Genomic DNA, 21,611 nt, shown 5'->3' on the forward strand with positions numbered 1-21,611 from the left:
CTGCCTCAGCCCATACAAGCGGGGGAGAGCAGTGGGGATCCGGGCCCCCCCCCCAGTGCTGCGGGCCCTATAGCGACCGCATCGGTCGCTATGGTGGTAGTTCCGCCACTGTATATATAAAATGCCAGGGGATGACGCACGCTTTACTTTATAACTAAAATATAACTTGGCTTTATCAACCTATTTTTGTGTAGTTGTGTTTTGTAAATAGATGTATCTACTGCATACAAATATGCTATTAAAAACTGAAAAGTACAGAATACATGAACATGTCATTGTTGCAGTCTGGCTTTAAATACTTTCCCAAGTGACTGTAGTTTTCTTGTGCAGTTCCTTTCTAATGCTTGGTGTGTACACGAGCATCTTCATCATTCTGGTCAATATCCTGTTTGTGTGTGCGGTGTACTCCTGTATAAAGGTTAGTGACTGCAGCAACTATATGTGGATGAGGTGAGAGTGACTTAATCTTCAGCGAAGACTTCAACTCTCAAATCTTTTACAGCTTTTCCCAACAGCCTTGCAACGGGTGTCGCGAAAGATTGTCCAGTCACGAACAAACAGCACCCTCATTGGTATTTTCTCCATTTTATTAGTATTCACCTCTGCCTTTGTTAACATGGTAAGCATCTAAAACTTATATTGTACATTTTGTTTCTATTGCTCTTTCTGGTATTCTTTGTCATCTTCTCTTTGTGGCGCTCTTGTCTGTTTAAATTATAAAATGTTAATGTGGTCTCAGTAGTTGACATTTTTTTTTTCAGTTTGCCTGTAATCACCAGAGCCTAGCTGAATGTGCTGTCCAAGAACTGAACATTAGTCAAGATTCTGTCAATGCCTGTCACTTTCAAATGCTCGACTTTAATATGAGCATGGAAACTACTCCCTGCGGCTCTGATCGACCATCTTGCAACTTTCCTGAGGTACGAAGGGATGCAATTGTGTACAAAAAAACAAATGCTTTTGTGGGTTACCTGAGCTTTGTCCTGGATCACACGAGATAAACCCTTTGATTGTTTTTAGCAACATACTAAAACACAGGGAATTGAATTGTGAATGCACAATGCTTGTAATCCAGCCTCTTGGTGTCACCTATACCATTTATTAAGCAGGTGGACTGGTATGCATTTTAAACCCATCCTCCTCTTACATTCAGTGATGGACACAGCTCTCATTATTTAAGACAATTGGGTGATCGTGTCTTCTGCAGGAGTAGTAGGCTAGGTACAAAACAAATGCTTAGCTTAGAGGTGGGCCCTGCTGGTAGTTAAACCCCTGAGCTCAGAGTTTTGCCTATATTTGCCTTGTCAAATAGTTAGGAACGAAGATGCCCTGCTGGAAAATTTTAGTTCACATTTTTTTGTTCAGCCTGGAATTTCTAGTTTGATCCCTTTTTGTTTTATTACAGTGCTGGATTATCTTAAATCAAGCTGCTGGCTGGGTGACAAGCTGGATAATGTAAATCCTTGTAGTCTTCCCAGTCCAGCCATGCAATGCATGCAGTTCCCCATCATGTTTCGGAGTATATATTTTATAGATGACACTAAAAGGCTGCTTTATAAGAATTGTGCATCCACAATGTTATTGTGTCCTCAAAGCAAGAGCATTTTGCTCTATATTGATTTCTTGAGTAGGACAGGCCAAACTTATCAGTTAGCTATTGGCTATTTAAATCATGACTGATTCCTCCTAAGTTTACCAAAAGCAAAAAAAATAGCTGTGCCTGCAGGACCATTTCTATTACCGTATTTGCCGGTGTATAAGACGAGTCTTTAGACTTAAAAGCATCCCCCGCAAATCGGGGGTCATCTTATACGCCGGGTATACCGCTGGATGTGCGGTAATATTGTATGTACGGTAGCTTTGGCTACCTACAGTATACCGCTCTGAGCCAATCACGGCGAGCGATGTATTCTATTAATGAATACAAAGCCTGCTCGGATTGGTTGTGTACATTGCTCGCCGTGAGTGGCTCAGCGCAGTATACTGTATGTAGCCGAAGCTACCGTACATACAGTATTACCGCACATCCTGACAGATTAGCCTCCCTGGCGGTCTGATTATTTTTTATTTTTTGTTTCCTTTTTTGTTCTATTTTTTTTTTAAACTACCCGCCGGTTCCGCCCCCCTGCGACGCGGAAGCTTGCAAGGGACGGAACCCTCAAGACAGAGGACACAGCGGGGATTGTGGTCAAGGTAAGAGACTGTAATCCTGAGTGTGGCTCTGGGTTATCGCTTATGGTACTGAAAATTACCCCCGAGCCACACTCGGGAATACTGCCATGGAGATTAGTGGGTGTATTTAAACATTTTTATTATATGTTTTAACAGAAAAATTAGTGGGTCGTCTTATACGCCCAGTCGACTTATACGCCGGCAAATACGGTAGCTGTTCTAAGGTTCTCTGATGTCCTAGTTTGCGAGTAGTTATGTTATTTAGCAAAGTAAATATTCCTTCAGCAACTACGCTTGTTATAAGTCTCCAGGATGTTTTGATGTTTTTACTTACACACTTATATATGTTTATCATTGTTAAATGGTGATTTATATAAGAATATAAGTGTGTTTGGTCAGCTTTGATAGGCTTGCTCAGCACAAAAGAGTTAGGTGATGGATATGTTACATTTAGGAACATTTTGACTTAATGTGTGAATGTTGTCTCTTGCACAATCAAGCATGTCTTACATTTTATCTTTGACAGTACTTCAACTACAGCATTCTGCTGAGCCTGCTGGCCTGCTCCGTGTTTCTTCAGATCAGCAGCATTGGAAAACTGGCTCTCATGTTGTCCATTCAGGTTATCTACATTATTATCGTAGAAGCGCCTGAGGTTGTTCTCTTTGACAACTATGACCTGCTGGTGACTGCAAATGCACTGTAAGTCTTCTCTGACATTTGAGATCCTCATGTGCTCATTGAAAATGCTTTGTAGACTGTTATACTAGAAAATTATTTTCTTACTCGTTTATTAATGGACACAGGATAAGGAGACAATTGGGTTGTAATGCTGTCTAGAGGAGGATTGGTATGACCCACTCCCATCATTTTTGCTAGTGCTCTTGTAGAATGGACGTCTTCTCTCTACCCAGAACAGTGTAACTATTTTTTTTTTTTTCTAGACATATTTTCTGTTTTCCAGATAATTTTTCTTCAGTTAAGACTTCATCTACAAACTTCTTGAGCGTTTTTCTTCATGCAGCATTGCGGATCGGCGGATCCTCAGCAATAGCTTTTGAGACCTTACCCAGACCTCCGTGGACTAGACAATTGTAGAACCTGTCTTGAATGAGACCTTTGGGCACTGGGCTCTGCTTGTGCCACTTTCCAGACCTCTGTGTACTGTGTTAGTTAGGTACTGTGCACACTTTCTAGGTACAGAGCCATGGCACAGCCTCTGATGTGACCCAGTCTATAAAGATTCTTCAATGAGTAAGCCATGTGGGCCGAGCTCCATTTATTACACCTGCCGGGCGCCATTATTATCCCCTCCTCTGAAAGGTTTAAAATGCTAAGGAATTGAGTGCTGCATCACTAGGTGGTGTGTTGTATATGCACACTCCGCATTCTTTTCCAGCTATTCAGTCTGAGGTAGCACCTTCCCACCAATGTTGCTGTTTGCAGGAGACATGCGTTTGCACCTTAAATAGTCTTTGCCGCCACCTACAGTGACTGGGTGACCTCCTGCCTTTTGAACCGCTCCTACTTTCAGCAGTTGGTACAGTATTCAAGGTTTTACCCTGTATTACAGTTGTACCTGTTTGCAGTGCAACATATTGAATCCCAAAGACAAGAGGACCAGTCCTGCTGTGTCGGGTGCCTCTGGCTCTAGATCCACTAACCGTTCAGGGGCAGCTTTGAGTGTTCGCTCTTAGGGCCTGACACTGACAGCCAGGAACATTGGCCCCTGCTTGAGTTCTTACATTCTTCAAATTCCTTCTTGGCTTCATATGCTGTGGCCCCCTCTTTGTCTTTAACCCGGGAGGATTTCAACAGTTATGCAGGATTTTATGGATCACATTGCTATTTTTATGCCGACTGCAGAGGACGTAAGTGTACTTAAATGCTTTCCCCTGCAGAATCATTATCTGATGAAGAGCCTTGCAAATCCTTGCAGGATGAGATTGCCCCTGAGGAGTCGCGGGCAGTCGCAATAACACTCAAGCTTAAAGAGACTATTTCTTCTCTTATTGATGTGGTACTTGACAGACACGGTACGGTACAACCTAATGTTGGAGAAGCAGCCTGTAACTTCCACCAGAGCTGCAGCTAATCTAGCATCCCTAGAAGGCCCTAAGACTACAAAAGCTTTTCCCTATACACACTGTATTGCCAGACGTCTTGTTAGCTGACTGGGAAGCTCTGATTAATTGTTTTACAATCAAACATCTGTTTGTGGAGGCCTTCATCAAAATGTGGCCAGTTTCCACAGTTAATCTGGCATTGTCCTCTCAACCAAGCACTGATGATTCCATTAGGGGATGTGGCAGCATTGAAGGATCCCATAGACAAACATTTAGGGCCCGTTCACACCATAATGTTGAGATAAACACACAATACCAATGCGTTTAGTGCACAGCATTGCACAGCTCATCTAGTCTGCTGTACTGTGCGTTGTGTTGCCATTTAAATCAGTGGCACCCAATCGCACATCCTGGTGACCGTGCATGGCAGCAGAATGCCCGATACCGCAATAAAAGTTGTGCAACTGGTTTCAATAGATATCAAGGACGCATACTTGCAAGTCCCTATTTTTCCAGCACATCAGTGATTACTTCGCTTTGCTATGGGTCTCCAACACTTCCAGTTGGTGGCCATGACATTCTGTCTCTCTTCCGCACTCTGTATAATTGGGCACCCTGCATATTCAGCAAGGTTCTAGCCGGTCGAGTAGCCGGTGGGGTAGCTGGTCGACCAACTGTTGAGCAAACGGTCATCACAATTCCTAACCAACAGTGTTGTTCGTTGGATCCTGAACCTTCAGAAGGCTGCGTTGGAACCCATTTATTGCTTGTAATATCTGGGTCTGATCCTGGACAGAGTTTTCTTCTCACCATCAAAACTTCAAATGCCCACTCCCAGACTCTCGCTGTTCAATCCAAGACACCAAGGACCTGGTTGTCTCTTGTTTCCTGCCAATACCTTGGGTGATCATTACAATGGACGCCAGCCTGACAGACTGGGTAGGAGTCCTGGATCCATTGTCAATGCAGGAAACTTGGAGGTCAGAGGAATCTTTGCTCCAATAAAAGTCTTCGATAAATATCTTGACGGAGAATTGCACGGCATTGGAATACATTGATTACCAGGCAGTAATCAACAGTCTTGGCGTGGCAAAAGAAGTAGAATTGATTCTCTCCTTGGCACAAGGTCACATTCCAGCCTTGTCTGTCATTCATATTCCAGCCATTGATTATTGACAGGCAGACTTCCTCATCCGGCACTGCTTTTTCGTTTCCTATTGAACATACAGCAAACCGGTTGTAAGTGCCCACCAGCACGAACGCTCCCCGCACAGCCGCCACGGCTCAGCCTGGCCAGCTGAGCTTGTGCAACTTACATCTGCTACATCTCGGAAACCTCCCATTCTGGATTGTGAGTTCCTATTCTACACATCTTGTCATCAGTTAAATCCTCCTTCACATTCCTCGTTCTAGTACCATTTCACAAGAAAGACTTACAATGCCTTCATTGATGTGAATACAACCCATTTCTACAATGAGATGATCTTCACTGCCCCCATCTAACAGTGAGTCCGTTTACCTGTTTCCACATATTCATCCAATTCACATCACTCCAATCACTAACAGTTTCTTGGGTAGTAGCGCTCCTATTTTGTTTTTGGTTATTCTAGATGCAGGGCTCCTCTCCCTGTCAAAGGAGACCACACACCCATTACTACTGTCTGAAATATAATCAAAACATAAAGTAATTAATTCCTTCCACCACACTAGTAGTAGTGTGCTTATCATTTTTCTATTAAACGTCCTCACCCAGCAGCATCTAGACCCAGGGGTATGGTCTCTACAACACACCTGAAAGTGCTCCCAAGAGGGGCCTTGACAAGGAAATGGGACTTCCACATCTATTTAATGCAAATTGTTAAACCGTGCCATTTTTTTTTTTGCAGGCCTGATGGTAAGTGTGCTGGGAAATTGTTGTGTTTGTACTGTGCAAAGCCCTTCCATGTGCACCTTACTTTAAAAGCTAGTTTTTAATTGATCTGTGTTGTTGCCATTTCTGTTTTGCTAGGTGGCAGAATAATCCAGTTGTCTCCTAATTCTATATTCCTTAATGATCTTCCAAGTGAAAGATTTTACAGTCGGGGCAAAAATTATAAATACTTTAAAATCAGCACTGGCAATCAAGTATTTTAAAACTTTTCAAAATACATTCCTAGTGTACACTTTGCTGTAGGTTATTTACTTCAGACCGTTCTATTTTGTGCGCTGTGATTTACTGTATATATTCCACCCAACTGTCTTGTACATGAACTGCACACTGCTCCACTTTGTACACTGTCCTGGTCCTTGTATACTCCACGCTGCTTTGCCCTGTATGTTGTGCTGTATATTTCTATGCTTTGCTCTGTACACTACCCTAATTGTACTCCTATTTTCCCCAGTCATCTTCCAGGACAGCCCATGAGAGAAGGCTCCGCCCGCCTGCAGCAGGAAACACATCAACCACATTAAATAAATAGACTCCTCCTTCCATTCCAATTCAGTTTTTTTTGTGTTTCCTCCGTCTACACAGGGACATCGTAATGTTTGTTATTTTTTGGCTCAGGATTTGATTGCTTTAGGGCATGAGCCTGACCCTGCATGTGTTGGGACCACTCCGGGCATAGCCTGCTGTGGCGCATGCAGGGTTTTCCCTATCGGACCCCCATCCGAGTTGGCCAAGGTTCCCCTCCGTCGCTCAGGGAGGGAAACCATCCTCCTGACGTGAGTGGCTCCAGATGGTGGCCCCCCCTGGTGTGCAGTGCGGTGAGTCCTAACATGGAGCACCCCCTTGTGAAATGTGGTTGCCAGCAGCAAACACACTGGCAGTTGGCAAAATGGATACCCCCCAATGGGGCTTACCTTGTGTGGTTGATGGGGTTCCCCCCCTCGAGGGCTCTCTGGGCAGGGGGGGCGGTGGTCTCCTTGATGGCTGTACCCTCGCCGCGGCACCGAGTGGTGTCTCGCGCGGGATGGTATCAGCGTCACCGGCTCACTTGCGGTGTGGTGGACTCAGGAAGTGAGTCGGAGCCGCATGGCAGTGAGGGCGGAAGTGGTCACTGAAACAGTGTTGTGTTGGGGGCCTGTGACAGGACAAGTGGGGGGTGATACTTTTTGCTAAACGTTGTTTTGCATGTTGGGCGGAGTACTGGCTGACGGCATCCTTATGTCTTATGCAGGTCAAGGCCGCGGAGGATAAGCCCCTTGCTGAAGCTAGCGGCTCTCGCCCAAAAGGGAAGAAGTGTGCCTCTTGCTGTGTCAAAATGTCACCTTCATGGTTCAAACCCTTATGCAAAGTGTGTTTAGAAAAGGTGGTAGCCAAAGAATCGGCTGGGATGTTCAAAGGCTTGATAGATTCTATGAGAGAGGAAATGGTTACCACATATCAATCTTTCAGGTCTGTGTTGCAGAGCCCAGTGGGGACGCTGGGGGACACCAGTCTACCCGGAACATCAGGGGAAGGTAGCTCGGTGGGCTATGCAGAAAGCTACTTGAGCAAGCAAGCGCCCAGTGAATCCTCAGGCTCTCATGTGGAGTCGGAGGATCAAGAATCAGAGGGGGAGTTACATAGCAAAACTACGAAATTCCTATTCCCTTCATTTGAGACAGGTGAGCTGTTAAAGGCCATATGGGATACGTTGGGTATCAAAGAGCAGTCTACGGAGCTGTCGGTGCATGATAAGCTTTACAAAGGCCTCCAGACTAAGAAAGGGCGTACCTTCCCGGTCCACAAATCACTCTCGGACTTGATCCAGGGGGAGTGGGAGCACCCTGAGAAAAGAATGTTTTTCTCGGCGGGGCACAAGCGCAGGTTTCCATTTGCGGAGGAGGATTCAGGCCTGTGGGACAAATGCCCGAAAATTGATGCATCCTTATCAAAGGTCTCTAAAAAGACTGATTTATCATTCGAAGACATGGGAGCATTAAAGGACCCAATGGACAGGAAGGCGGAGGCTTTGCTCAGGAAGGGTTGGGAGTCGGCAAGTGCTGGCTTTAAGCCAGGGCTGGCAATTACTTGCGTGGCTAGGACTTTAGGTGTATGGCTGAATCAGCTACAGGTACACCTGGAGTCTGGTACAGATCGAGATCAGTTGTTAGGCTCCCTCCCTGTACTGAGTAAGGCTGCCGCTTACATTGCAGACGCCTCAGCTGAGGAGGTCAGGTACTCAGCTCGAACCACGGCGCTGATCAACTCCTCCAGGAGGGCATTGTGGCTCAATACTTGGGCAGGAGATGCAGCATCCAAGGCAAAACTATGCGGGCTCCCTTTCAAAGGTGACTTGCTCTTTGGCCAGGAGTTGGAAGCGTTGTTAGATAGATCCGCGGACAAGAAGAAAGCTTTTCCCCAGCCACCCAAGCAGCAGGGGAAAAAGTTTTTATGTACTGAGTAAGGCTGCCGCTTACATTGCAGACGCCTCAGCTGAGGAGGTCAGGTACTCAGCTCGAACCACGGCGCTGATCAACTCCTCCAGGAGGGCATTGTGGCTCAAAACTTGAGCAGGAGATGCAGCATCCAAGGCAAAACTATGCGGGCTCCCTTTCAAAGGTGACTTGCTCTTTGGACAGGAGTTGGAAGCGGTGTTGGATTGATCCGCGGACAAGAAAAAAGGTTTTCCCCTGCCACCCAAGCAGCAGGGGAAAAAGTTTTTTCGTGGCCAGAGGAGTCAGAATTTTCGTAAAGACAAACGGGGTTTTTACGGTAAAAGTCAAGACCAGTCAAAAGGGTGGGCCTTCAAGAAAGGAAAGGATAAAAGCAAGTTCCTCTTTAACCCATCTCAGCAGCCCAATAAATCCCAATGACCAATTACTCAGGGTGGGAGGAAGACTGGGGGAATTCTTCCCGCTCTGGAGGCAGCTGACCAGAAACAAATTTATTTTGGAGCTAGTTCAGATCGGCTACAAAATAGAGTTGACGGAACGGGCACCGCCCAGGCTTCTGATCACTTCCCTGTCAAAGGACCGGAAGAGATCAGAGGCAATGACGGCAGCCCTGCAAGATCTGTTGGATCAAGGGGTCATTGTGCAGGTACCGGCTTCCGAGGAGGGGAGGGGATTTTATTCCCACATCTTTTCCAGGATAAAGCCCTCAGGCAAGTGCAGGTTGATACTAAATCTGCAACCACTGAACAGAGTGGTACTGTACAAGAGATTCCAGATGGAATCGATCTTTTCCATACGCGAATTGCTGCCCCCGGGATCGTTTTTGGCAACTATAGACCTGAGAGACGCTTACTTTCACATTGCAGTAAGACAGTCGTCCCAATACCTACTGAGGTTTGCGGTACGGGGACCAACGGGGGTTCTGCATTTTCAATACAGGGCCCTGCCTTTCGGCCTTTCCTCCTCGCCTCGCATCTTCACCAAAGTGTTGGCGGAGACTTTGGCCCCCCTAAGATCACAGGGGGTGGGGGTCATTCCCTATTTAGACGACCTTTTGTTTTTTGCCCCGACAGAGGTTGTGCTGCAACAAAAACTGGAGTTAGCGATCCTCCACTTGGAGAGTCTGGGCTGGTTGGTGAACAGAGAAAAGTCACAACTGGTTCCAGCACAGATGGTCAGGTTTTTGGGCTATTTGATCAATACCCAGGATATGACCATTACGTTGCTGGGAGAGAAAGTGTCTTTGCTGATAGAGGAGACACTAAGACTGAAATTGCAGTGCAAGGTATCGATCAGAGCAGTCATGCGACTGGTGGGCCTGATGACGTCCGCCATCCCAGCGGTTACCTGGGCGCAATTCCACTCAAGGTCTCTGCAGAATTGGCTGTTGAGCATCTGGGGGGGTCGGCAGGAAGACCTAGACAGAGACGTCCACATCACGGAGGGGATCAAACAATCACTGCTGTGGTGGATGGACTGTTGGAACCTCTCAGTCGGAAGGCAGCCTGAACGTGTTGGCGGATTCGCTCAGCCGAACGGAACTGCACAGGTCAGAATGGGCTCTGAACAAGAGCATGTTTGCCTGGATCACCAAATACCGGAACCTCTCAGTCGGCAGGCTGTGGTGCCAGCCAACACCATTGGTGGTCACAACAGATGCCAGTGCCTGGGGATGGGGAGCCCACTGCCTGGAGCATATATGGCAGGAGGCCTGGGACCATACAGGCAGGCTCAGGTCGTCAAACTGGAGAGAGCTGAAGGCGGTAGGATTAGCTCTCTGCCACTTTCGGGATACTTTAGCAGGCCACCATGTAGCCGTGGCCTCGGACAATGGCGCATCGGTAGCTTATATAAACAAGCAGGGGGGTACGAGGTTGCATGGCCTGATGGCATTGGCGACAGAAATTCTGTCATGGGCAGAACGCAATCTCCTTTCCCTGACGGCGAGGCATATCAAAGGCAGCCTGAACGTGTTGACGGATTCGTTCAGCCGAACGGAACTGCACAGGTCAGAATGGGCTCTGAACAAGAGCACGTTTGCCTGGATCACCAAATTGTGGGGCTGTCCGGAGGTGGACCTCTTCGCTGCAGCCAACAACAGGCAGGTGGAAAAATTCTTCTCCCTCTCAAGGTACGACGGGGCGCTGGGGGTAGACGCTTTGGCGCATCCTTGGACGTTCCGCTTGGTGTACGCATTTCCTCCATTTCAGTTGATTCCGAATGTTCTTCGGAAACTCAGGGTGGAACGCATGACGCTAATTCTCATAGCACCATACTGGCGGAAGAGGCCATGGTTCACGACACTCCTAGAGCTGTGTGTGGAGGGGCCACTGCTTCCACCGACGGCAGACCTGCTAGTGGAGGGCACGGTGAGACACCCGAAAGTACAGGCTTTGCATTTAGCTGCTTGGCTTCTGAGAGCGAGGTGCTGAGGCACAAGGGGTTGTCTGATCAAAGGCAGCCTGAACGTGTTGACGGATTCGTTCAGCCGAACGGAACTGCACAGGTCAGAATGGGCTCTGAACAAGAGCACGTTTGCCTGGATCACCAAATTGTGGGGCTGTCCGGAGGTGGACCTCTTCGCTGCAGCCAACAACAGGCAGGTGGAAAAATTCTTCTCCCTCTCAAGGTACGACGGGCGCTGGGGGTAGACGCTTTGGCGCATCTTTGGACGTTCCGCTTGGGGTACTCATTTCCTCCATTGCAGTTGATTCCGAATGTTCTTCGGAAACTCAGGGAGGAGCGCATGACGCTAATTCTCATAGCACCATACTGGCGAAAGAGTCCGTGGTTCACGACACTCCTAGAGCTGTGTGTGGAGGGGCCACTGCTTCTTTCACCGATGGCAGACCTGCTAGTGCAGGGCACGGTGAGACACCCGCAAGTACAGGCTTTGCATTTAGCTGCTTGGCTTCTGAGAGTGAGGTGCTGAGGCACAAGGGGTTGTCTGCTGAGGTAGTGTCCACACTAATGCACAGTAGGAAACCAGTAACGTCAGCAATTTACCTGAAAGTGTGGCGAGTTTTTTCCAGCTGGTATGACAGCAAAGGTAGACCAGCGACCGATACGGTGCCCCTTGTTTTAGATTTCCTACAAGGGGGGCTAGACAAGGGGCTTTCATGTAGTACACTGAAGGTACAGGTGTCGGCACTATCTAATTTTGTGGAGGTTAGATTAGCGGAAGACCCTCTCATAAAGCGGTTTATGCGAGGGGTAGTCAGGATGATACCCCCAAAGGGGAAGGTTGTTCCCAATTGGGATCTCTGGGTGGTGTTACAAGGGTTCCTCAAGCAACCGTTTGAACCACTGGTTGAATGTTCAATACAGCATCTGACAATCAAGACGGCGCTCTTAGTAGCATTGGTTTCCGCTAGGAGGGTGAGCGAAATCCAAGCTTTCTCTATTGCGGATACATACTTTGTGTTGAGGCCGGATCCGGCTTTTTTGCCAAAGGTGGTGTCCACGTTCCACAGGACTCAGGAAGTGGTCATCCCCTCGTTTGCGACTAACCCTTCGTCTGCTCGAGAACAAGAATGGCAAGGTAGACCCCCAAAGGGGAAGGTTGTTCCCAATTGGGATCTCTCGGTGGTGTTACAAGGGTTCCTCAAGCAACCGTTTGAACCACTGGTTGAATGTTCAATACAGCATCTGACAATCAAGACGGCGCTCTTAGTAGCATTGGTTTCCGCTAGGAGGGTGAAATCCAAGCTTTCTCTATTGCGGATCCATACTGCACCATCCTTGTAGATAAAATTGTGTTGAGGCCGAATCCGGCTTTTTTGCCAAAGGTGGTGTCCACGTTCCACAGGACTCAGGAAGTGGTCATCCCCTCGTTTGCGACTAACCCTTCGTCTGCTCGAGAACCAGAATGGCAAGGTATTGACGTAAGGAGGTGCGTCTTGGAGTACCTTCGGGTCACGAAACCTTGGAGACGGTCGACCCATCTCTTTGTAGTGTTTGGGGGTCCCACCAGAGGGAACAGGGCCACAAAGAGCACGATAGCTAGGTGGATTAAGATGGCTTTCACCGAGAATTACAAAGCGCAGGGCTTGGTCTTACCAGGTCCGCTCACAGCACACTCAACTAGAGCATGGGCTACTTCATGGGCAGAGCGAGCAGGGGCTACTCCAGACCAGATCTGCAGAGCAGCCACCTGGTCCAGTTTCCAGACATTCGTCAGGCACTACAGGCTGGACCTTATGACTCAACAAGACCAGGCATTTGGCAGGAAGGTCCTGCAAGCTGTGGTCCCACCCTAGGAGGTAAGATTTGTCCTCACTGATCCTCTCATGGGCTGTCCTGGAAGATGACTGGGGAAAACATGAGTTGATTACCTGATAACTCTGTTTCTAGGAATCTTCCAGGACAGCAGATTCCCGCCCTTGGTTAGTATCCGGGGTACATCCGTGGTTGGATGACAGGGGGGATACTTTGGTACATTTGGTAGCCTTGGTCCTAGAGGGTACTGAATTGGAATGGAAGGAGGAGTCTATTTATTTATTGTGGTTGATGTGTTTCCTGTTGCAGGCGGGCGGAGCCTTCTCTCATGGGCTGTCCTGGAAGATTCCTGGAAACAGTTATCAGGTAATCAACTCATGTTTTCTTTGTCATATAACATTCCACTCTGTACACTGTTTTTGTATATTACATACTCCACACTGCTCCACTCTGCACACCACCAAAAATGTAGAGAACTCTACAATTCCACACTGTTCAACTAATGGACAGATTTTTGTTTGTTTGTTTAGGCTAGCTGCATTAGCCCATGACATTTTATCAGAAGTCACCTTTCATTATTTAGTAAGCTGAAATGCGGTTGGCTCCAGTGAGTAATTGAAATTTGAACCTGAGCTTTGCTGTATATACTTATACTCACTGAATAAGCTTAATTGAGCGGCTTATGAATGTGACAAACTGTAGGCCCTATGATGCACGGCATGTTACATTTTCTAAGCTTCATTGCTGTGTTTTTCCAAAATATTACCTAATCCAGGTAATATTTTATACATTGTCCAATGGACATGGCACTACAATGTCTTTCTGTGGTGGGTGTAGGAAATGGTCCTACTTTAACACACATGAAGTGTAGTGCAGGAACCAGCATTTCTTCTGGCCAAAGCTAGGAACATCTGTTCATAAATAAGCACTGTTGTATTTTGTTGAGAACAGAACTGATGGGCTATGGCCTTACTGCTGTACTGGCAGCTAGTTTGTATTTGCTTATGCATGGCATTGACAAGTACATGAAGATGGTTGAATAAATCTAAAGATAGGATCTTTGTTTTGCAGAGCAAGAATAGACTGGATTTCTTTTTAACTAAGTTTGGAACAAAAGTTTTCTTTTGGTTCTCTACGTAGCAAAGCAAAACAAATGTTTGTAGGCATAGTAGAACAGTACATTCCGTTTATTTACTCTTAGGTTACTTGGGAGCTTTAGGGCCCTTTCACATCAGCTGTACTTTAAAATGCTCAGTTTTAGCATTCAGCTGGTGTCTGCTGGTTGTCAGCAGAGTGTAGTAGTACCTTGCACACTGCTATGCTTATTGAGCAAGAGCTCAAATAACATTTTGAAAAAAGTACCGTAAACCGTGCTTTGTTATGTAGGGAACCACTATAGAAAGCGCTTTTTCCTTTTTTTGACTTTATTTGAAGTTTACAAAGTGTACACTTCATTCAGGTGTCCGCACAGTTTGCTCCGCTGCTGTGACCTCCGATGCCATCCAGTGTGCTCCGTAAAAATGTGGCATGTCTGCATTTATCTGCACTGCGCATTACACCAGCGTTGTGGTGTAAATGGGGAACAAAGGAGACAACTGTTTTCTATGTGCCCCTGTGGTGACTGTTGTTGATCCAGTGCAGAAAAACGACACTCAACACAACACAAAGAGTCCTTACTCAATAAGCACAAAACAGTAAACAGAACTGTTCGGTACAGTAAACTAGTCACAAACCTGGGCAATTTGTGGTGAAATAAAATCATAAGCAGTGATTCCTTTCAGTGAAACTTTCTTGTCGGTAGATCTAGAAATACAGACGGTAGAAATTATGTACAATTCCTGCCTTTTTCTTGTGAAAAAGAAAAAGCCAATCCTCTTCCCAACTCCTAAGCCTCCATGTTGCTCACTTTAGTAATGGGTGGCCTCACTCATCAATAGGAATGCTTCGGAGGTTGGACAGGGCAAAATCAGGCTCAGAATTTACAGTACAAAGTATATAATTTCAGTTGTCTGTATTTTTTGGTCTAATGGTTGGTTTCAAATGCAGATTTTACTAAGTGGATCTTTGTTTATGCCTATTTTTCATAAGCTTACTCCTCATTTCCCAGGTTTGTGACAAGTTTTCTTTACATGACAGCCAAATGATATTGAAGGCAGCATCCCAGTACCCAGATGTAGTACTTTTGTTTCTAATTGTTATATAACTTCACCTTATTACATGGTGTCCCTACCACACTCTCTAAAGCCAGTTGTAGAAGGATGACAATTAACATAGCAGGGTGTTTATGGATTGTGGGATGAAACCATATTGCACATGTAAATTTAAAGAAGATATTGTACCGGATGGCATTTGGACCATCATTTCAAGGCAAGAGTATTAACTACTTAGCTACCGTGTGAGAGCAACAGAAAAGGACAAATTTGTTTTACAGTGACTATTCAGCAGTGACCCTCTAATATCATTTATTCTTAACAAAAAGATCCCGCTGCCATTCAGAAATCTTGTTCATATGTGCTTCTTGCTTGACAATTCCTCCAGGCACTCCAGTTTTGGAGTAAATTTGATGTATAGTAATCTTTGCACACATCATTACAGATGAGTGCTCTGTGAATTATGAGGAGCTTCTCTGGAGCTTGTAACCCTTCCCTGGTTTCTTCATTCTTTAAACTTCTACAGTTACAGAGATAGTGATGAAGATTAATTAGCAGTGGTTGATTTTCACTGACGTTTGTAAACTAAGCTTTCGATCTGCCATTTAAAACACTCTTTTTAGGGTAGAGCATTATCTAGGTAGTAAACAAATGCAGTGAAGGAGGAGAGTACAGAAGGAAGGCACTATACTTTTTTTCTTATAATCATTAAGGATTTAGTGTATTTTGGAATCATTCCATTTAGTTAAGACCTCCACTGTGGAAGCCGTGACCAGAAAATGCAAGCAGAGGACAAATGACTAGTCACTAGTACTGTCTGTAGGCTCCCTGCAGCTGATCTTTGCATTACCGATGCCTTAATCTACACCGTGTCTCTGTATGGAGGCTAGCATCTTGGTAGAGGGGTGTGCTTTGCTTTCTCATACCAGATGCCCCTCTCATGACTGGTTTGCTTAATATATAGGAAGCAATAGGAGGGGTGGAAGAAGTACAAATCCACAGAATGAATGAGACAAAAATAGGGGGATCCTTGCATTGCAGATCATCAGGTGCAGCTTCTTCTCCAGCAAGGAGAACAATGTGCAGCATAGGAGTGACATCCCTTAATCTCATAAGACAACCAATTCGAGGCAGAAATGACATGGACTACATTCACACTATGTGCAATTAGATGCATTTAAAATATTTTGTGAAAGCATATTTATGCATCTAATTAGGGATGCAATTTTTTCAAGACTAAGTACGAGCCTACTATCGACACTGCTATCGGTATCGGTATTGGTATCGGTGCATCCCTACATCTAATGATTTCCTATGGATCTGTTGACATATTGCGTTTTGATGCTTTTATCTGCAGTCGGTTTATCTGCAGTCGGTTTATCTGCGCTTTTTAAAAAAGTCAGGTGCGTCTAGGAATTAATTTTAACTTCTAAACGCACCTAAATAGATGTAAAAGCTTGTAATCGCATTTTGGTGCAAGGATTTGATACCATGCAAAAATCGAATGGAAAGCCACTCGCACTCCATATGAATATCAAGTCAATCTCTTTATTGACTGTAGTAGTGTCACATTTCAAAGGGACATTTCAGAACCAAGTGGTCCCTTCTTCAGGCAAACAGAAAATGAACACCAACAATTTAAGTGCAGATATAAATACATAACAGTGGCAGCCAATCAACCAATCAAAGAGAACCACATCCCCCTTCCGACGTCAGAACAACATCACATTCCCGCCATTACATGTAAACAAAATGTTGTGTATACAAGTGATCACATGTATGGCTGTCCCAATACAAGTGATTGGGACAGCCATACTGCACTGGACGCTGCTGGATCGCCATGTAGATCCGCTAAGGAGAGCGCCTATGATCTACACGGCGATCCAGCAGCGCCCAGCGCAGTATGGCTTCCCCAAGGGAATGGACACTTATGTGTGATCAAGGTATCTATCATTTGAAACTTAGATCTCTTATGATCACTTGTATACACAACATTTTGTTTACATGTAAGGGCGGGAATGTGGCGTTGTTCTGACGTCGGAAGGGGGGATGTGGTTCTCTTTTGTTGATTGGCTGCCACTGTTATGTATTTATATCTGCGCTTAAATTGTTGGTGTTCATTTTCCGTTTGCCTGAAGAAGGGGCCACTTGGTTCCGAAACGTCGCTTTGAAATGTGACACTACTACAGTCAATAAAGAGAATGACTTGATATCCATCTGGAGTGTGAGTGACTTTCCATTCGATTTTGGCAGAGGCATCTGCTGTCACTGCAGCACCCACCCTACTTTGGGTCTTTATTGTGGTCAGGAGTGTGATGGGACACACTTTTTATAGGATTTGATACCAGATGCATCTAACTGCATATGCAGGTAAACATGTGTCACTTAAAACATCTAGAAGCGTAAACACAGCTTCTAGATTGACATATTTTCCTCTGCATATAGAAGACAAAAACACAAGTCGCAAGTGTGAATGTATCCTTAGATGTTCTCATACTGTTGTTATACAGCTATGAAACCCAAAGTAAATGATGTTCAATGCTATTTTCTGCCTCATTGCAGAACCTGGGTGAGTGGTTTATTGAGCTTAGATATGAATGGACCTAGAAGCTAAAAGGCTAGTTTGCCTGTATGACAGAGTATACATTATATAAAGTTATCTTGATTTATAAATATTTTACATGAAGTTGTGATCATGTGGGAAGATGTTTTCCCCGCAGACCTGCTGTCAGTATTCAGCAGAAGCACAAAGCAGAAAGTTGTTGATAGCAGGGTGGAACAGTTAGCAATTAGTTATTGGGCAAACACACTGCGCCTGCCAATTGCTTATATGTGCTTAGGATTCCTAGCGTTCCCATCTGAGACTCTGTTTTAGCCATTACTGTTTCGTTCAGCTATGAGACAATTTTATTGTAAACAGAATGGGGTTGTGGGGTTGAGGTTTGACTACATTACTTACCCTAAGAATAACCAATACAGTCTGTAAAGAGAAATACGCCGCTGCGGAAGATTAATCTGTATCCTTCTGTGTTGTTTTAGCTGTCCAAATATTAAAGTGGCATTAAACCCTCAGATTTTTTAACATAAAACAATACTGTAATGTGAGCCTTACTGTAATCCATGGTAGTTTCCCTTCTCTTTGCTGCTCTTCCTTTTAAATCTGTATCTCTTCTCATGCTGGGCAGAACTTCTGTTTTGCAGCAGACTGCCTTGTCTCAGGAATGGATACACGGTGTCTGTGTATAGGTTTGTAACCTGAGCCAGCACTACAGGAAGAGGCACTCAACTGCAAAGGGAAGTTCTCCCCAAGCATGAGAAGACATGAGGATTTAAAAGGAAGAGCAGCAAAGAGAAGGGAAACTACCATGGATTACAGTTAGGCACACATTACAGTATTGGTTTATGTAAAAAAATCTGAGGGTTTAATGTCACTTTAATGTATTTAGTGTTTGGGAACTTTGTACGGAAGTCAACACTTCAGGGATTATAACATTGGGGAGATTTCCCTTCTCTGGTCCTAGTCACCCTCATCACTGCAAGAGAAAGCAAATCCCAAATTTGAGGGTGTCATCAGAACAGAAATAGATGGGAAGTATTTCAATGGGGACACTAGTTCTTGTGACACTGCTGAAAAACAGAGATGTCCCTCACTTTTGGGGGGTTTCCTCTCATTTCCTGTTGTAGCTATTGGCCAAGAAGTGAAGTGAAATCTCCCCAATGGGAAACAGATGGCAAAACAAAATCTGACAGGATTTATAACCCTCCCTTACTGTATCCAAAACTAAAAAAAAAAAAAAGTTTGGTTTCAGTTCTACTTCAATATCTTCGCTATAGTGGTCACTGAAAGGGGTTCCTGCCAACCATTTTGGACCTCAGTTATGAAGGAAGTACAGCTACAGTGAGGAAAATAATGATTTGATCCCCTGCAGATTTTGTAGGTTTGCCCACTTACAAAGAAATGAGAGGTCTATAATTTTATCATAGGTGTATTGTAAATGATAGAGACAGAATATCAACCAAAAATCCAGAAAAACACATGACACAAATGTTATAAATTGAGCTGCAGTTCAGTGAGTAAAATAAGTGTTTGATCCCCTACCAGCCAACAATAATTCTGGCTCCTCCCACAGACTGAAAGAAACGTCTTACCTCTGTGCTTGCCAACAAGGGTTTCTCCACCAAGTACTAAGTCATGTTTTGCTTGGGGATCAAATACTTATTTTACTCACTGAACTGCAGCTCAATTTATAACATTTGTATCATGTGTTTTTTCTAGATTTTTGGTTGATATTCTGTCCCTAACATTTAAAATACACCTATGATAAAATTATAGGGAAAACTTACAAAATCTGCAGGAGATCAAATAATTATTTTCCACACTGTATGGACTACAAAGGCCAACATAATTGGATATGTTTAAAAGAGATTATAGAGTCAGATTGTAATGTGAATGGGCAACTTAAGGCAGGGTAAAGAGAGAATTTGATTACGGCAACTAAAAATATAATTCCTTCAGACAGATTAATACTTGAGGCCCAATTTTCTTTTCTTTTTTCACTAGAACAGTTAGAAGCCATTTGTGGGTTGAACAAGTGTACAGTGCAGTAGATAAGGTGCCTAAAGACATGAATTGACAGTGGAGCTTCAATCTCATGTTCAAGTTTTAGTTAGATTCAAAGTTATCATATAAAACTGTATTTCAATTTCTCGTGTTCAGGTTTTAGTTGGATTCAAAGCTAAATAAAACTCTATTTGAATTTGTATTGTCCTGTCCTAATAAGCCTGAGCCTGCAGCATTTACCTACACTAGCCAGAGTTTTTTTGGATTAAGTCTGCATGTCCGGCCACCCCCTTATGTACGCGGGCTGCCATATTATACATTGCTCTTCTTTGTTCATTTTGTGACTCGGCTTTCGTTTAGGCAAGGTGACATCCAGCCACTCGATATGGTCCATTCAGGTTATTAGTGTAAACACACAGGGCAAATGTTCATCCAGTGATTAGTTTACAGTACAAACTCATTCATGTTATTTGTTATCACATCAACTACTCTTTTTCCCCTGAAACACTGGTCAGCTCCTTTCTTGTCTTTGTTAGTGGTAGTGCTTGTTTGTGTGCCATTTCTCTCAGGGCCTAGATTTCAAGGCCAGTGTGTGTGAAGGATAAATAAATATTTGTGTTCACATAACATGTTATCACAGCCTTATCAAACCTTTATGGAAAAAAGAACTTTGCTATACATGTCTTTTTTTTTTCTCTGGGAACTGTAACAAGAAATCTTATTGGTCACCATGCAACACTAACACTTACATTTGTTTGCCATTTCATTCTTGTAGTTTTTTCTAAAAATAATTTCTATATATGCCTAAATTTGTAAAATGAAGGGAATTGATTACACTAAAGCAGCATTTCTCAACCTTTTTTTCAGTCACAGCACCCTTTAAAAGTATGCAAAATCTCGTGGCACCCCAGTATAAAATGTCATAGATTTTGAGGGGGATCCCACGCAAAAACACCCGAAAAAGTGGGTTTTCCCCTTCACATCAAAGTGCCCCTTCAAATGAAGATTCCCCCCTTCAAATCAGAGTCACCCTTTGCATTAGTTACCCCCCTTCACATCAGCAGCCTCCCTTTCACATCAGAGTTCCCCTTTTACATCAGTAGCCCCCTTCACATCAGTCTTCATTGCCGGTTCACATCACAGACCCACTACCACAAAATGTTGAGGCACCCCTGAGGAGGCCAGAAGGCACACCAGTGTGCCATGGCACCCTGGTTGAGAAAGGCTGCTCTAGAGAACATGTATGAATATACTAATTTGTCTGTTTGTGGCAAAAAAACTCTAATTGTAAAACTGCTGAAGTGAGAAATTATTAATAATTAATACCTTTCATAACCATTTTAAAATATTTTTTCCAAATATGATATAAAAAGAAAAACGCTTTTACACTTTTATTAACTATATTAATATTATTGATAACATTAGTATTTTATTTTGTTCAATAATTATGACGTATTTATTACTTTTTACATATTCCAATAAATAAGACCATGGCTTAGCCTTCCACTAAAAGAATTTGTGCAGGTTCTTATTTTCCATTCTCCTTTTGAGCCAGCAGCTGTAGTATATTTGGGTAAATTATTTAGAGAACTAGTTCAGCCCTCTGTTTTGAGTCTGACATTTCCACTAAATTATCATTGCATTTTGTCAAGTAATTGTAGCTTTTTATGCCCACATATCCTACCCAAGTGGTTAGAAATGTGGGCAGGATCCATCTGCCACAGGAGGATGGCGTTAAATATGGATATTCAGTTTGCACAAGCTTGTGACACTGATATCAGGGGAAACAATGGTACCTGCAAAAAGTTTAGTTTCTATTATTCACTAAATGCTAAGATAGGTCACCTGGGGAGTGTCTGGCATTTGATGTTGCTAATTATGAGAATCAGACAACACTTATGTTTTTTTTTTCTCTGGATTCCTTGAAGAACTACTCCAGGAAGAATAAAAATGAACCCTTTCAGTAGGGATACCCCTGTATTGCAAGGGTTAAGTTCATGTTTTGGTCTAGGGTGTAATATAAAATAGATATGCTCACCTGATCCTCAATCCTGGAAGCTAAACTGGTCCCCGCAAAGAGAACAG

The 21,611-nt window shown here is 44.2% G+C and overlaps 1 protein-coding gene across 1 annotated transcript in view; it reads left to right on the plus strand.

The window, feature by feature from the left end:
- LOC108802250 (adenylate cyclase type 6-like) overlaps positions 1 to 21,611 on the plus strand; it is a gene marked incomplete at its 5' end in the record, with an annotated part of 60,367 nt that overhangs the window by 28,262 nt on the left and 10,494 nt on the right. The window contains 4 exons of the mRNA XM_018574119.1: positions 331 to 418; positions 503 to 619; positions 762 to 920; positions 2,699 to 2,874. Coding sequence (XP_018429621.1) covers positions 331 to 418; positions 503 to 619; positions 762 to 920; positions 2,699 to 2,874 — 540 coding nt within the window. The remainder of the gene's footprint in view (positions 1 to 330; positions 419 to 502; positions 620 to 761; positions 921 to 2,698; positions 2,875 to 21,611) is intronic.

This window comes from Nanorana parkeri, unplaced genomic scaffold (genome assembly GCF_000935625.1).
Source record: "Nanorana parkeri isolate BGI_ZX_2015 unplaced genomic scaffold, ASM93562v1 scaffold2746, whole genome shotgun sequence".
Lineage (NCBI taxonomy): Eukaryota > Metazoa > Chordata > Amphibia > Anura > Dicroglossidae > Nanorana > Nanorana parkeri.